The 17,166-nt window shown below is 36.8% G+C and overlaps 1 protein-coding gene across 2 annotated transcripts in view; it reads right to left on the minus strand.

Moving 5' to 3' along the window:
- The window catches only part of LOC133564494 (eukaryotic translation initiation factor 4 gamma 1-like), a 93,033-nt gene that overhangs the window by 65,236 nt on the left and 10,631 nt on the right, over positions 1-17,166 (minus strand). For both annotated transcript variants that reach the window (XM_061918847.1, XM_061918846.1), the window contains exons 4-7: positions 8,821-8,853; positions 8,333-8,353; positions 7,748-7,933; positions 4,585-4,687 (exon numbers count right to left, since the gene is read on the minus strand). In XM_061918847.1, coding sequence (XP_061774831.1) covers positions 4,585-4,687; positions 7,748-7,933; positions 8,333-8,353; positions 8,821-8,853 — 343 coding nt within the window. The remainder of the gene's footprint in view (positions 1-4,584; positions 4,688-7,747; positions 7,934-8,332; positions 8,354-8,820; positions 8,854-17,166) is intronic.

Here is a 17,166-nt window from a genome sequence, read left to right on the forward strand (position 1 = left end):
AATAATCAGTAGCCAGAACTACTAGTACTCGTTATACATCCATAATGATAATTGTACTGTCCAGTTGTTATATCTTGTATTCTTACACGACTGAGTCTCATTTGCAAGTATCCTTTCATTTCCATCCATCCATCCATTTTCTACCGCTTATTCCCTTCGGGGTTGCTGGAGCCTACCTCAGCTACAACCGGGGGGAAGGTGGCGTACACCCTGGACAAGTCGTTCAGTTTGTCCAAATATGCCGGTTTGCCCGAAAAGTGCTTGAGCCACTGCCAAGTCTGCAACATGACATAACGTTGCGTGCAGACAACACTAGTTTAGAATATTTCAAAAGTTTTAAGTTTGGCAAGTGAATTTCTCATCATTTAAAAACATTTTAAATGAAAAGCCTTGTAAGCAAAGACTAGTCATCTCTCAAAGACAGCTTTGATTTGATAACAGGGGAAGAAGTAAGTGTAACATCCATGAAATTACAGTGCCTCCCCAAATGACGCAAGGCTGAAAAAAAATCATGAATGGTCAATGGCGCTTGATCCCTTGAAAAGCATATTGGATTTAGAAATCATTGGAAAAAAACCTGATTGCATTCATGGTAACATGATTAAAAAGTGGCTGGAAAAAAATACAATGACCATGCTTTTTAACAATTAGAGAGGAGTCCGCTTAAGTCGATCTTGCTGTTGTTAAGAAGTCTATCACGACCAACTCAAGTCCCTTTTCTTCTCAGTATTTAAAAATGTCTGCTTAAAGGGATATTATGCAAAACCAACGTTATTCCCTGTTGTCACCTGTTTTTATGTAATTGGGATCCGTATAAATCCAGAAAATGCTAGATTAAACCATGGAGGCATGGCGGAGATATTTATAAAGCAATCCTGCCTACTTCCAAACTTGCTTCAAATTTTGAAATAGTATAGTGACATGTTTTGTCTTAGTTACGTCAACAGGTATCTTCATATGAGGTAGAGGTTTACCCAAAGAGCTTTGTGCAAGTCCGCCACTTTCATTCATTTTCAGGCCAAAATTGTATCCTCTGATGTTGCCATTTCTAATAAAATGTTGCGTAGTTCTAGCTTATACACTATACAAGTTACTGTAGTTTTGTGTTATGTCTACAGTTTTGTGTCATGTCTACTATCTATTTTGTTCTACAAAATCAAACAATTGACTGAACATCCACCAAGTCCGGTGATTCCATATTTTTTTTCCAGGCGTTATAGCGGTAGAAAATGGATAGAGGTTTGTGTGTGGATTGGCGATCAAAAATGCATGTATGGGAAACACTGCAAAAGTACACAATCAGCTGTCAAATCTAAAGCCATTTGGTACTTAAATAATATTTATATAATGATTATTAAAATAGATCTAACAATAATTTTAACTAACTGAATATTCTTACAGAAACTACACTGTTAAACTTTATGAAAAAACATCCAATAATACAAATATTTTTTGTATTCAAAGCACCATATTTATAGATTTTTGTAAGTCTTGCGTCCAATAGTTTATTTACTGTACTTTATGCACCAACACCTGTTAAGTCTGAGGTCAGAGATGTTACGTGCTGTACTGCTGCTATGCACAGACACCCAAAAACCTCTAGAGGGTGCAACATGGTTGAAGATGGAATAAAATGTAAAAAAGAAGTATACTAAGCAGGTGCTGCTCAATAAATTTGAATATAATTAAATTGTTTATTTATTTTTAGTAATTTAATTTAAAAATAGGATTAAAAATTTGATTTTATATGCAAACACTACATACGGACTGATATATTTCACGTGTTTATTTATTTTAATTTTTAACTGAAAAACTGATGAAAATCCCTAATTCCATACCTCAGAAAATTTGAATATTATTTATCCATCCATCCATTTTCTACCGCTTGTCCCTTTCGAGGTTGCAGGAGCCTATCTCAGCTGCACTTTGGCGGAAAGCGGGGTGCAACCCTGGAAAAGTCGCCACCTCTTCGTAGGGCTAACAGAGATAGACAGACAACATTCACACTCATATTCACACACAAGGGCCAATTTAGATAATCAACCTATCCCCAGGTGCATGTTTTTGGAGGTGGGAGTAAGCCGGAGTACCCAGAGGGAACACACACAGTCACGGGGAGACCATGCAAACTCCACATAGAATGATCCCGAGGCCAGGATTGAACTCAGGACCTTCGTATTATGACCAATAAAAACATATTTTAGAATTGTTGGCCAGCTGAAAAGTATGATCATGGGCAGCTCTCAATAATTGGTCAGGGCTTCTTTTGCCTGAATTACAGCAGCAATATAGTGTTACAAGGACTCCATCAGTCTGCAGCACTCCTCGGGTGTTATTAGAAGCCCTTATTGCTCTGATAGTGACCCCAAGCAGTTCCTATTTAATCTTCTATAAACATTTAATTCTTAGCCAATCTGACTGTCCCACTTACACATCTAATGTGTAACCTGCATCTCCATAGCGTTGGTCAGCAGCAGGACGCATAAAGTGCTCTAAAATTTCCTGGTAGACGGCTGCCGAGACCTTGGACCTAAGAAAACACAGTGGAGCAACACTAGCAGAGATGACACCCAAACTTTACAGTAAAATTTCTAGTCAGTGATGGTTTGGGATGGAAATTTTACAGTAAAGTCTCCACAGTCAGTGATGGTTTGGGGTACCATGTGATCTGCTGGTGTTGGTCTACTGTGTTTTCTGAGGTCCAAGGTCTCGGCAGCCGTCTACCAGGAATTTTTAGAGCACTTCATGCAGCCATCTAACAGGAAGTTTTAGAATACCTCATACTTTATGCTGCTGACCAACCTAATGAAAAATCAGATTTCATATTCAAACAGGACTTGGCACCTTTACACAGTGCCAAAACTACCAGTATCTGGTTTGAAGACCATGGTACCCCCGTCCTAAATTGGCCAGCAAACTCGCCTGACCTCAACCCCATAGTAAACGTATCAGTGAGTAAAATATTTCATACATACAAATACACATACATTCTCACGTACACAGTTATTCATACATATAGGTACCTACGCTCCCACATACATACACAAATACAGCACATACCTACACACTCAAAAGTTTGTATAACCACACACATGTTTACTGTACAAACATATATATACACATACTGTACATATACATTCACTGTACAAACATACATATACACATACTGTGCATATACAAGTACATATGCATACATACACTCATGCATATAATCACGTTTCATCAAACATATTAACGTTGTTGCCCTTGGGGAAACTGGGTAACACATGGCACACTGACAAACCTTAATCTATTGTTACTATAACAATCTACAAGGTAAATATAGTTGGCTTCTCTTTCTTCCCCTCCATTTATCTGCTTTTTTTTGTATTTCAAGTTATCATTATATATATGTATTGTTGCATTTGAAACAATTGTATTGTTGATAACATAGGTAATTATTGTTAATATTCATTATCAAAAGTGTTATTTCTATTGTTATTTGTATAACTACATTTGTAGTGTAATAATGTTCATTGTCATTTCTGTATTATTACTTATTTCACAACTGCTTCTTTGATATCACTTTTACCATCATATTTGTACATATCGTATTTGATGATGTTGTTCTGTTATTATTGTTGTGTTTGCTGTTGTTGTCTCTCTGTCTTATCCCCCTCTTGTCCCAACAATTTCCCCCTCTGTCTTCCTTTTTTTCCCTCTTTCTATTCCCTCCTGCTCCGACCCGGCTGCACCAAATAATAATATAAATCCATTAATAAAGTCAAATACAAATAAGGCAACGAGAGAAGTATCCCACACTTCGCTTTGGCAAAGTAAATTTGCACACCCGATAAGCTGGACGGGACAAAAAAAAAAAGGAAATCTCTCCGGTATTGTCAAAAAGAAAATGCAATAGGCCAGACCTAACAATGCAGAAAAGCTGAAGGCCAATATTAGACCAACCTGGGCTCTCATAACAACTGAGGAGTGCCATAGATTTATCACCTCCATGGCACGCAGTATTGCTTCAGTATTTCCGGCAAAAAGAGCACCGACAAAGTATTGAGAGCTGTACATGTTCATACCTTTCACGTGCATACGTTTCAGTGGGCCAACACTTCTAAAATCCTTCTTTCATAGGTTAGAAGTAATATTCTATTTTCTGAAATATTGAATTTGGGAGTTTCATTAGTTTTCAGTTATAGTCAACAGAATTCCATTCATCCATTTTCTAAAGAAAAAAACACTAAAAACAGTCTGTGTGCAATTAATGTATACAAAATGCAAGTTTCACTTTTTGAATTAAATCACTGAATAAATCAAGTTTTGGTCATATTCTAATTTATTGAGCAGCACCTATATAATGTTTAAGTCCAGCTACACAAATTAATTTGGATTTTCTCTATTTTGCAATTCCAGGGCACAAACAGGACAGACAAACAACTATATAATTGTACGGAATATGTACTGAACTGTGCAATCTACTAAAAAAAGTTTCAATCAATCAATCTATTCACTCTCACTCCTATGGGTAATTCAGTGTGTCCAGTTGCACTGCTGTGCTTAGTATGTAAGTGGCTCAAGGGAGGCGGGTACACTTACCATAACTACTGTATTCAGCAGGGCTGGTACCTGGGTAGAAACCCGGAGTGCCAGCGGGTACATTGTATTGCTGGGGTGTGGCCACGTAGGTCTGTGAGCGGTACTAAGAAGACAGGTGAGTGGACAAGACAGTGTAGGGGGAAAAAAGCTCTTAGTTTGAAATGTAGCAAAGATTCACCAACGTGGAAAAAAACAGCCAGCTGACATTTTGTTTTTTTGATTGTCATTCTGCACAGAGGTGTATTATTAGGACTACACATGTGAAAAATATTTTTCATTGTTAAGGGCAGCGACATCTGTTAAAAAATCCTCAAAATGTTGAAGACTTTCCAACAAAAAAATCAGATAAGTAATGTTAAAAGTCAAATTAATTCAAGTTGTACCAATTACAATTTGCATGTCAAACTATATATACACTGTGTACACAATTATTAAGCAACAATAATTCAAGTCTTGGCTAAAAAAAAAACCCTCCCTTTATGAAAAAGAAATGTTCTTCATCCAGTAGTACAGGAAAGTCTGCATTTTTTCAAAGTACCCATAATTTTCACGTGTTACCCAGAGAATATTGAAGAGACAAAAGCGCCACACAGGTTAAAGCCCAGTCTCCTATGAAAACACAATTGTGTGCAAGTTTTTGCTATCGAGCTATTGATTTGAGGTCAATTTGAAGAATTTAGAAACTGTATTTTTTTTCATTATTCCACCCATGTCATTTGTTTTTCATCTTTAAAGGGGAAGTACACCTTTTGGGGAATTTTACATTGTTAGCCACCTATTAATTCTGTGTTTTTTTTAGATGTAGAATACACAAAGGATTTTGAATGATAAGCAAAATTATAAAAAAAAAAAAAAAGGCCTTGAGGGTGAAAGAACAATGGCATAAAATGTCATGATGGTGCATTTCATTTACCTGGAAAGTTGAAAGTCGGCACTGGGATTGACGTCACAGCAGACTTGTGAGCGTTCCAGTTACGAGATTGGATATCAAGATGGCCATATCCAAAAAAGCTATTTTTGCGCTTGCCTTGTCTGAATATTAACATACAGGAAAATATGGACTCTTTTGCAGATGCTATTGCTGGCAACGTTGAAAATGCATACCACATGTAAAAAAAAATTGTTCACACTACAGCAGTGGAGGTCGTATTGGTCTAAAAAAAAAAAAATTTGTCCCGGGGGCTGAAAGCCAACAGCATATAAAGTTACACACACACACATACACACATATAATATATATATATATATATATATATATATATATACACACACATACATACATACATACAGGGTTTCCCACACATTCATTTATTTGTGGCGGCCTGCAACGAAAGAATTACGGCCGCCACACATAAAAAATAAAAAAAATAAAAATATATATATTTTTTCTTTTTTCGGCTTTTGACTCCCTCGACCGCTCATAAAAGCAATGGGACTCTGTCTGAGAATGGAGCTTGTAGTTACATATTATATAAATATGTATATAAATATGTACATGAAGTGTTGTAATTATATTCCAACTCCTCGTTTTTCTTGGTCATCGCCGCCGAATAGACTGTGCGACTTAAAGAAAAAAAGTGTCGCACATATGCCAAAAGGAATTGCAACCCTTTTGTTGCATTGTGCACCTAAAAGAAATCCATCCAAATGTGATAAAACTAAAGTAACATTTTCACCCATCCGTATAGCATGTTTAAAATAAATTTAAACCATAATCATTTAAAAATTGGACCGTGATTGACGTGGAAGGGTTGATCACTCGCGCTGAGAGTACAAGAGGGTGAAGTGAATTATATTTACTGTATATAGCGCTTTTCTCGAGTGACTCAAAGCGCTTTTACATAGTGAAACCCAATATCCAAGTTATATTTCTAAACTAGTGTGGGTTGCACTGGGAGCAGGTGGGTAAAGTGTCTTGCCCAAGGATACAACAAGAGTGACAAGGATGGCAAAAGTGAGGATCAAACCTGGAACCCTCAAGTTGCTGGCACAGCCACTTTACCAACATAGCTATACCGCCCCAAGGATAAAGTGCCGTGCCCAACGACACAATAAAAGATCACGTGTACATAGGTTATGCACCTTTGGCAGCAATTACAGCCTCAAGTCTTTGAATACTATGCTACAAGCTTAGCACAACTTTCTTTGGGAGATTTCGCTCATTCCCCTTTGCAGCAATTCAAGCTCCATCAGGTTAGATGGGAAGCATTGGTTTTCATCCAGAGTGTCTCTGTACAGTGCTACATTCATCGTGCCCTCTATCCTGGCTAGTTTCCCAGTTCCTATGGCTGAAAAACATCCCCACAACATGATGTTGCTACCTTCATGCGTCACAGTAGGGATGGTATTGGCCTGGTGATGAAGGGTCACTAAACCATACAGGCCTGATTGGTGGATTGCTGCAGAGATGGTTGTTGGACAATGGGCAAAACTGTCCCAAAATAGGTAAAAAAAAAGACTTGAGGCTGTAATTGCGACCAAAGGTGCATCAACATAATTTTGAGCAAAGGCTGTGAATACTTATGTACATGTGTTTTTGTATTTGTCTAGTTTTATGAAATTTGTAGAATTGTTTTTTAGAAACCTTTCCACAATGTCGTTACGGGTATTATAAGTACAGTTTTGAAGACAAATATGAAATTTATTTTGGAACAAGGCTGTAACAAAAAATATTTAGAAAAATTTAAGCGCTGTAAATGGCGGATTTTTTAGCACAAGAAAAATCAGAAGTGCAAAAAATTTATCTTATAGAAGCTTATATTATTGTTTACATTCAGAGCGGCAATCTTTGAAGCCAACTCGAGGGTGGTGAGAATGCTCCAACTCTCCGAGTGGGAAATCAGACCCCAGGTCCAATCCAGTTGAAATTCAGACTTCCCAGTACAAATTTAACGCACCATGATTCCTCACCTGTCCTAGCCCTCATTGAGAACTAATGTGCCCTTCTTAAACAAGAGATTTACAGTGAAGGAAAAACGTTTAGTTTTTTAAAGTTAATTGTGAACAGATCAGGCAACTGGCAGCCTTTAATTGAAGGACAGTATTTAAGGGGTTTTCAATCTCAAAACCCCTAAATTGTTGATTAAAAATAAAACCCTCAAAAAAATAACATGCCAAATATTTGTGCACACAGTGTACAATGCTTTACACATTTTGCCTATACCTGGCCTGGTATAAAAAAGGCCGTTCCCTGTGGTGAGCTGGGGAAAGACAGCTGTTGTCCTGGGATCATCATCATTTGGGAGCCAGGGTAGACGTGGGTGGAAGTCACAGACCGAGGTGCACTGTTGGGTGGAACGCCACGAGGCCCACTACTGGGAGGCAGACTTGCTCTATTAGTGTAGTAGGGCTGGATCATAGACAGGTGGTAATCCAAGGAGAGGAACAAAGGAAAAAGCATAAGTGAAAAATCCACATCAGGACACATAATACGATAAAGAAATATAGTACAAAAGATAAATCAAATTATTGGTCCACAAAAAAAAATCTCAACTGATATTAGCCCTAAACCCTAGACTCAGAGTAGGAACATAATGCAGGCCTGCCCCTGGATAAAAGGCAACTAATGTGGTTTCATTCAAAGCCTTCTCATTGACATTCTGCTGCTGACTTGGGAGGTGACTGCTGTAGCCAGCAAAATTAATTCAAGCATAACGAAAAAGCAATACACAGGCACATATTTATTAGTCAGTTCTCAGGAGGAAGAGAAAAGAAGAAAGACACATTGAGCAGTGGATGAAATACTAACCTGTAGTGATCTAAAGTTTCCCTTTAGCAGCACAAAGAAGACAGAAATACATGCATGAGGTGGGACAGTTTGAGAGAACACAGCACCACTTTCAGTGCAAAGCAGCAACAATACGGTCTAAACCAAGCAGTGAATTACCAAGAAACATGCAGAGAAGGATCCCTCCTCCTGAATGTAGTACAGTACTACCCAACATGAAAGAAGATCGAATATTTATCACTTAGATCTTTACTTGGTGCTGTTCATCTCCATATGCGGGTAACTGTTTTGTGTGATCCATTTTGTAAAACTAATATAAAAACGTTATAAAACCTGTGGTGAGTAAATGAATAGCGGTGGTCTTCTGAAATAAAATACTCCAAACAAAAACACCAGATTATTTTAATTCCGGCAACCGTTCATGCGGTTCAAAACTAATACATTGGCAATATTTTGTTTTGTGTTTATTGAAATGCTTCTTGTTATATAGTCAGTGATGCTGTTAGTACCTGTTGATGTAAAGGCCTGGGCCCTGAGGCAAACTAGAAGAGGAGAGGCAGACATTGAAGACATTAAAAACAAAAAAAAAGTACCAGACCCATGCTTCACTCAAGCCGACTAACTCATTTCAGCTCTGCAGCATTAAAGCCAAACATTAAAACTATTTAAAACAAGAAGCATCTGTATCATCCTGTATTGGCTTTCTGTTCACCTCTTTCCCTACACCATATTTGGATAACATTTGCCTTGTGAGTTTCACCAAATGACGCTCCTGTCAATGACACAAATGGGCTTCTATGGACCGATACTGATGTATTTTAAAGGGGACCTATGACTATTTTAGTCTACATTTAAAACATATCCGTGTGGTCTATATATGTATAGGATATGCTTTGGTGTAAATTTTATATATATCTTACCCCACAGTAAGTAATATAACCCGTTTTTTAGTCTGTCCACAAGATGTTTGTGGAAGAGATTACAAATAAAACCATGCCCTACTCTCTCCGAAAGTATAATAATGTATTTTTTTTAATTTAATGCACACAGTTTATCTTGGAATCATCACCGCAATATTTTTTCCAGACATGGTAGTATACAAACAAATGGATGGATTGATTATATAGATTAACCCCATCACAACATTAGTTATACCTGCGCACTTTGATTGATTCAGAGTGAATGAAAATAAAATGCTTTTCGCCGCATTTACATCACTCCATGTCGCACATCGGTGTTATTTGGCATATGCCACAATTAGATTAGACCTTTTTTTGTGTTTCCTCATGGTCCGAAACAGAGTGGCTTAAAACTTGACTTAGGATCTGTTCTACTAAAATTCAAATAACATGCGCTAAACAGCGTTTCCAAACTATAAATCTGTGTGTAATATTAGTTGACGTGTAGGGTTTTGAGGGATAAATCGATGCAACCGGATATCACGTTTGACAAGCAAGCAATTTGGCTGTGTTAGTAACAGCCATTACAATCAATAAAAATAAACTCTGTGTTTTTAGGTTACTTGAGTGCAGAATCAAGTCTTGGATATTGCGCAAGGCTAGCAATCAGTTGACAATTTTAAAAACAGCTTAAGAGCCAAGAATGTCTGCAAAATGATTCATAGACATGTTCCGTTAGTTTACTTTACTGAAGACGATAATAGACATTAACACATATAGCAGCGCCGTCCACTCGTGCATCTTTGTAGGCAAGCTAGCAGCTATTGTTACTCTACTTTGCACAGCAGCTTCCAAGTCAGCAATCCTCGCCTCCATTGCAGCAAATAAAATGTGTTTATCACAAGTAGTGATTTGACAAGATGTGGCGAAGTTTTGAGGTGTGTGTCACGTAAAGGAGCAGCACACTTGTCTCAAACCAGACAACATAATTTAAATATGTTATTATAATGATCAAATAACAATAGTCATTTCCAGATTATTTTCTGATATAGGTGATTTGGCCCACTAATTAGGGCTACACAATGATTTAATTTTTAATCATGATCACAATTTTGGCCACTGTGATTAAATGATGGAGATGGTCGGCGATATTAATATTTAAAAAAAATAGCTTTGTTGCATTTCAAACCAAGCATGTTGACAACCAACAGTCAGCCAATCACTAGGGGGCAACCGATGGACAGTGGGTTTATGATAGAGCGAGCGGCTCAAAGCCTCTACGAACCACTACAAAAACCGGGTGCTCAAAATACAGACTGTGTACCGAGGGACACCGTATCCATCCACCAATCAAAGACTCGCCAAAATAACGGGCGTAATAGCGTTTTATTTGGCAGAAAAAATGTTATACTGTATATATACTGTGGTCAGTATATATGAATGAATGTTAAGTTAAAAAGTTAAAGTACCACTGATTGTCACACACACACTAGGTGTGTTCCTTTGCATGTGCTATTTGAGCATAATCAGATTTTTTCACTTGATTGCACTTTATGATCGCACTCTGCAATGGCATAGTTATTTTAATTAGCCCTTTGTCTTTTGTACATTTTATTTTAAATTGATGATTTTTTTTAATATTTTTATTTTGAAATTAAAGCCAAATTACGGTTTGTTTAAAAAATAAAGTGTAATAAGATATGTTTTATCACTAGTAAATCATTGTGATTATTATTTTGGTCCTAATCGTGCAACCCTACCACTAGCAATGAAAATATATATTTTAATTCGCTTTTCATGAGTTATGTACTAGTATTGTATGTCTGGGTGGGGGTCCTACTTTTGTGCCCATTTCAGAGATCAAATTTAGTTTCCCTGAAAACATTCAAATGTTGCACAATTACATTCCTATAACTTTCTGTAGGTAAAATATATATTTGTATTAGCATTTCTGTAATCAAGTAAGAGCATTATATGTATGTATACAGGACTGTTTCAGTACTTTATTTTCTAAACGTGAAAATGTCATACATTCTGGATTCATTACACATTAACTAAAATATATCAAGCCTTTTGTTATTTTAATATTGCAGATTATGGCATACAGTTTAAGAAAACTTAAAAATCCTATTTCAAAAAATTTGAATAATTCCTCAGACCAAGTAAAAATTCTGTATGCCATAATCAGCAAAATTAAAATAATAAAAGGCTTGCAATATTTCAGTTGATGTGTAATGAATCCAGAATGTACGGCATTTTCATGTTTTTAGTTGCGTTACAGAAAATGAAGGACTTTATCATAATATTCTAATTCTCTGAGACAGTCCTGCATATATATATATATAAATAAATAAATGTGTTGTACTTGTATAGCGCTTTTCTACCTTCAAGGTACTCAAAGCGCTTTGACACTACTTCCACATTTACCCATTCACACACACATTCACACACTGATGGGGGGAGCTGCCATGCAAGGCGCTATATATATATATATATATATACATACATATATATATATATATATATACATACATATGTATATATATACAAATATATATATATACATATACATATATACACACATATATGTATACATACATATATATGTATATACATTCATACATATATACATACATACATATATACATACATACATATAGATATATACATATACAGTATATACATATATATACACAAATATATATACATTTACATATGTACACACACATATATATACATATACACACACATACATATATACACACATATGTATACATACATATATATACATACATACATATATATACACACATATATACACATATATATACACACATATATATATATACATATATATACACACATATATATATGTATATATATATATATATACATACATACATACACACACATATATACATAAACAATTTATATATATACATACATACATACATATACATATATATATATACATAAACATATATATATATACATAAACATATATATATATATATATATATTATATATATATATATATAAACACATATATATAAACATACATATATATAAACATGATATATATACTAGGGGTGGGCAAATTAGTGCGTTATGAGTTAACTCATCAATCTATTAACGCCGACAATTATTTTATCGCACATTTGCGTATGTTGTTTACATGCTTTTATTTTGTTAACGCCTTTTCTTAACAAGATGGCGTCGCCCGGCGTCGAGGGGCTCTTGGTAAAGATGGAACATTTGGCAAAAATACCGGACAATTCTGCAAATTTCATGGCTGGCTTACAGCATGGTCACTCCGGGATCACTTACGACCGCCAGACAATTCTGAATGTGGATAGATCGGGCCGTTTTGGACTGAATGACGCATGCTTGCTAGACCGGCTAGCTAGCATGGGAATACTTTGCCGGCTACATCCAGCGGCTTGTGAAGCAGCGGAGTATATGTGTTGTCTGTGTATTTATGAATAATGCAGACGAGGAGTGTTGGCTGAGTTCTTAACGTTTGCTGTCAGAGCGTGCATATCACAACATACAAGATGCCGTCATGGCGACACAACCTATACCGGGCTAACGCGCATGCTCGTCACTCCTGTTGCATGCTGGGTAGGGTACTTCTTTTTGCCCCCGGCTCATAACGTCACAATATAGTACCATGTATATGATGCGTTCAGTTTATCAAAGCACCAAGCAAACAATCGGAAAATTCCCATCATATCAATTCCTAGATATGGTCATAATTATCTTAAGTGCAATTCGCAGAATAAACACAACATTATTAATATTGCTACTACGGATAATTTGATCAAAAATTCCCTAAAACAGCCCACTACCTATAATATAGGTTTTTTAAACATAAGATCCCTGATAAAAAAAAATGTTTCTGCTGTTACCTCAAAAATTGCCTGTTCAGATGTTATGATTGTGGCTCAGAGATTTGTATGCAGATTATATTTATTTTCCATAACAAACAGGATAACTTAAATACCCTGGCAGTGGTAGTAATAAGCTTAAATGTTTGTATTTACATTTTTTGAGTTGATTTTCATAAAATATGCTATTTAACTGCTACTGTTTAACAAGGACTGATTTAAATTGTGTTTGCACAACAAATGTTTTGGCACTTTTGTTCATGTGGAAGAATATTCCAATAAAGGTGCACTACATACTACTTTTGAATTCATTATTGGGCTTTGCGTATACAATGCAGTTAATCGCGATTAATCAGAGAAATAGTGCGATTAACTTCGATTAAAATTTTTAATCGTTGCCCAGCCCTAATATATACATATAAAAACGTATATATACATAAACATACATATACATACATGAACATATATATACATATATATATATACATATACATACATACATAAACATATATATACATACATACATGTGTGTGTATATGTGTGTATATATATATATATATACAGTATATATATATATATATATATATATATATATATATATATATACAGTGCCCTCCATAATTATTGGCACCCCTGGTTGAGATGTGTTTTTTAGCTTCCAATTATTTTATTTTTTTTCTAAATAATATGGGACCTTAATGGAAAAAAAGAGAAAAATCCAACCTTCAATACAAGTGCATTTATTCAGTGGGGAAAAAATCCCACATAAAGAAATAATTATTTGACATCAAATAATGTGTGTCACAATTATTAGCACCCCTGGTGTTAATATTTTGTACAACCCCCTTTTGCCAACAAAACAGCACCTAATCTTCTCCTATAATGTTTCACAAGATGGGCAAAGACAGAAAGAGGGATTTTCAGCCATTCCTCTTTGCAGAATCTCTCTAAATCATCCAGAGACCTGGGTCCTCTCCTCTGTACTCTCCTTTTCAGCTCACCCCACAGGTTCTCAATGGGGTTGAGGTCAGGGGACTGAGATGGCCATGGGAGGAGCTTGATTTTGTGTCTGGTGAACCATTTCTGTGTAGATTTGGCCATATGTTTAGGGTCATTGTCTTGCTGAAAGACCCAGTGACGACCCAGCTTCAGCTTTCGGGCAGAGGGCAACAGATTTTGATTTAAAATGTCCTGGTATTTCAAAGCATTCATGATGCCATGCACCCTAACAAGGTTCCCAGGGCCTTTGGAAGTGAAACAGCCCCACAGCATCACTGACCCACCCCCATACTTCACAGTGGGTATGAGGTGCTTTTCAGCATGCGCATCTTTCGTGGTACGCCAGACCCACTTAGAGTGTTTGTTGCCAAAAAGCTCAATCTTGGTCTCATCTGACCAAAGCACACGGTCCCAGTTGAAGCCCCAATACCGTTTGGCGAACTCCAGACGCTTGCGTTTATGATTGTGAGTGAGGAAAGGTTTTCTCCGTGCATGCCTCCCAAACAGCTTGTTGGCGTGTAGACAGCGCCTGATGGTTGATTTGGAGACTTTGTGACCCCAGGATGCTACCATTTGTTGTAATTCTGTAACAGTGAGCTTTGGAGATCTTTTGATTTCTCTTACCATCCTCCTCACTGTGCGTGGTGGCAAAATAAACTTGGGTCCTCGTCCAGGCTTATTTACCACTGTTCCAGTTGTTTTGAACTTCTTAATTATTCCTCTCACAGTGGATATGGGCAGCTGCAGTTGAGTGGCAATCTTCTTGTAGCCTCTGCCTGACCTGTGAAGGTCGACGCACATCTGCCTCACTTGTATGCTGTGTTCCTTTGTCTTTCCCATGTTTAAGAGTGGATAAGAGAAATGGCCTCGGTGTCACGTCATATTTATACCCCAGGGAAACAGGAAGTGATGAATTACTAATTAAATGTTCCTACGTACTCTGGTAAACTTTGTAAACTACTGTAGAAATGACAGAAATGCTTCAATTATATTTATTTCCTGGGAATTGTTAAGGGTGCCAATAATTGTGGAACAGGTGATTTAATGAAAAATAATTATTTTTTAGTCAGGGATTTTTTTATTTTCTTACAATTCATTTGAGTTGAAGGCTACATTTTCCTACAATTTTCAGTGTGACAGTATTCTTCTGCAATAAACACTGAATTTATTTTAAGGCTTTTAACACATCTCAACCAGGGGTGCCAATAATTATGGAGGGCACTGTATATATATATATATATATATATACACACACACACACACACACACACACACAGTTGTGATCAAAATTATTCAACCCCCACACAATTTTGGTGTTTTAGCATTGTTTATAGTCATATCAAATAAAGATGCATTAAATAGACAAATGCAACTTGAATTACAACATTATATTTTGTAACATACCAAACAGTGTAATTTCTCTTAATATTCATTGACAAAATTATTCAACCCCTTGAAGATCATAACTGTTAAGAACAGAATCTGAATAAGGTATTTTTAATCAGGTGTTGAAAACACCTGTAGATGTGATTAGAATCATAACAAGCAACAATTAAACTGATTGAAAAAGACTGTGACGCTCAGCTTCTTGTAGATGGTCAATGGTGTATTTGCAACACGGTGAAGTCCAGGGAGTGGTCAAAGAAGTCAAGAGAGGAGGTAATTTCTCTTCATAAGAAAGGATATGGATATAAGAAAATAGCAAAGACATTACACATTCCAAGAGACACAGTTGGGAGCATAATTCGCAAGTTTAAAGCTAAAGGCACAGTGGAAACACTACCTGGGCGTGGTAGAAAGAGGATGCTGTGTGCAACTGCTGTCCGGTATTTGAAGGTTACAGTGGTGAAAAACCCCCGGGTAACAGCTGAGGAACTACAACCGGACATTGCAGAGGGGGGAACGCAGGTTTCGTTCCAGACAAGGCGCGCACTACGAGATGAAGGCCTCCATGCCAGAACTCCCAGGCGCACCCCACTTCTGACTACCAGGCACAAGAAAAATTGACTCCAGTATGCCAAAAATCATCTGGACAAACCCCAAAGGTTTTGGGAAACTGTTCAATGGAGTGATGAGACAAAAGTGGAACTCTTTGGGCCTATGAATCAACGTTATGTCTGGAGGAGAAAAAAAATGAAGCTTACAAAGAGAAGAACACCTTTCCTACTGTTAAGCATGGTGGGGGGTCAATCATGCTCTGGGGCTGTTTCTCTGCCTCAGGTACCAGGAATCTCCAGCACGTTCAAGGCATTATGAATTCTATTTCCTACCAGGATATATTAGCTGCAAATGTCATGAAGTCAGTGACGAAGCTGAGGCTTGGGAGACGTTGGACCTTCCAACAGGACAACGATCCCAAGCATACCTCCAAATCAACATCAGAGTGGTTGCAGAAGAAGGGCTGGAAGACTCTGGAGTGGCCTTCACAGTCGCCAGACCTAAATCCTACAGAAAACCTGTGGTGGGACTTGAAGAAGGCAGTTGCAGCATGCAAGCCCAAGAATATGAATGAACTGGAGGCCTTTTCCCAAGAGGAATGGGCTAAAATACCTGTAGATCGTTGCAAAAAGCTTGTGTCCGGTTATGTATCACGTTGGAAGGATGTAATTACTGCCAAAGGGTGTTCTACTAAGTACTAAAGATGCATGTAACTAGGGGGTTGAATAATTTTGTCAATGAGATATTAAGAAAAAAGTCCTTTTTGGTATTTTATAAAATACAGTGTTACAATTTGAGTTGTATTTGTCTATTTGACACATCTTTATTTGAAATGACTATAAAAATACAGAATAAATGTCCAACTTGCTAAAACACCAAAATTGTGTGGGGGTAAAATAATTTTGATCACCACTGTATAATGTACATATACATACACATATATGTAACATAGCTCGCCTGCTAAAAAAAGTGTGGGCACCCCTGCCATTATGTCTATGTTTACATTATCTATGAATGTTCTCATTAATCCAGGACGTCGTCATCTAGGTCATTCAATCATTAGCAACTGGACTGCTTAGTTTGTCATGTCTACTAGGATGAGCGGCGAAACGTCTTCCAAGACAAACCAAGC

The sequence above is a fragment of the Nerophis ophidion genome, linkage group LG13 (assembly GCF_033978795.1).
Source record: "Nerophis ophidion isolate RoL-2023_Sa linkage group LG13, RoL_Noph_v1.0, whole genome shotgun sequence".
Classification (NCBI taxonomy): Eukaryota; Metazoa; Chordata; class Actinopteri; order Syngnathiformes; family Syngnathidae; genus Nerophis; species Nerophis ophidion.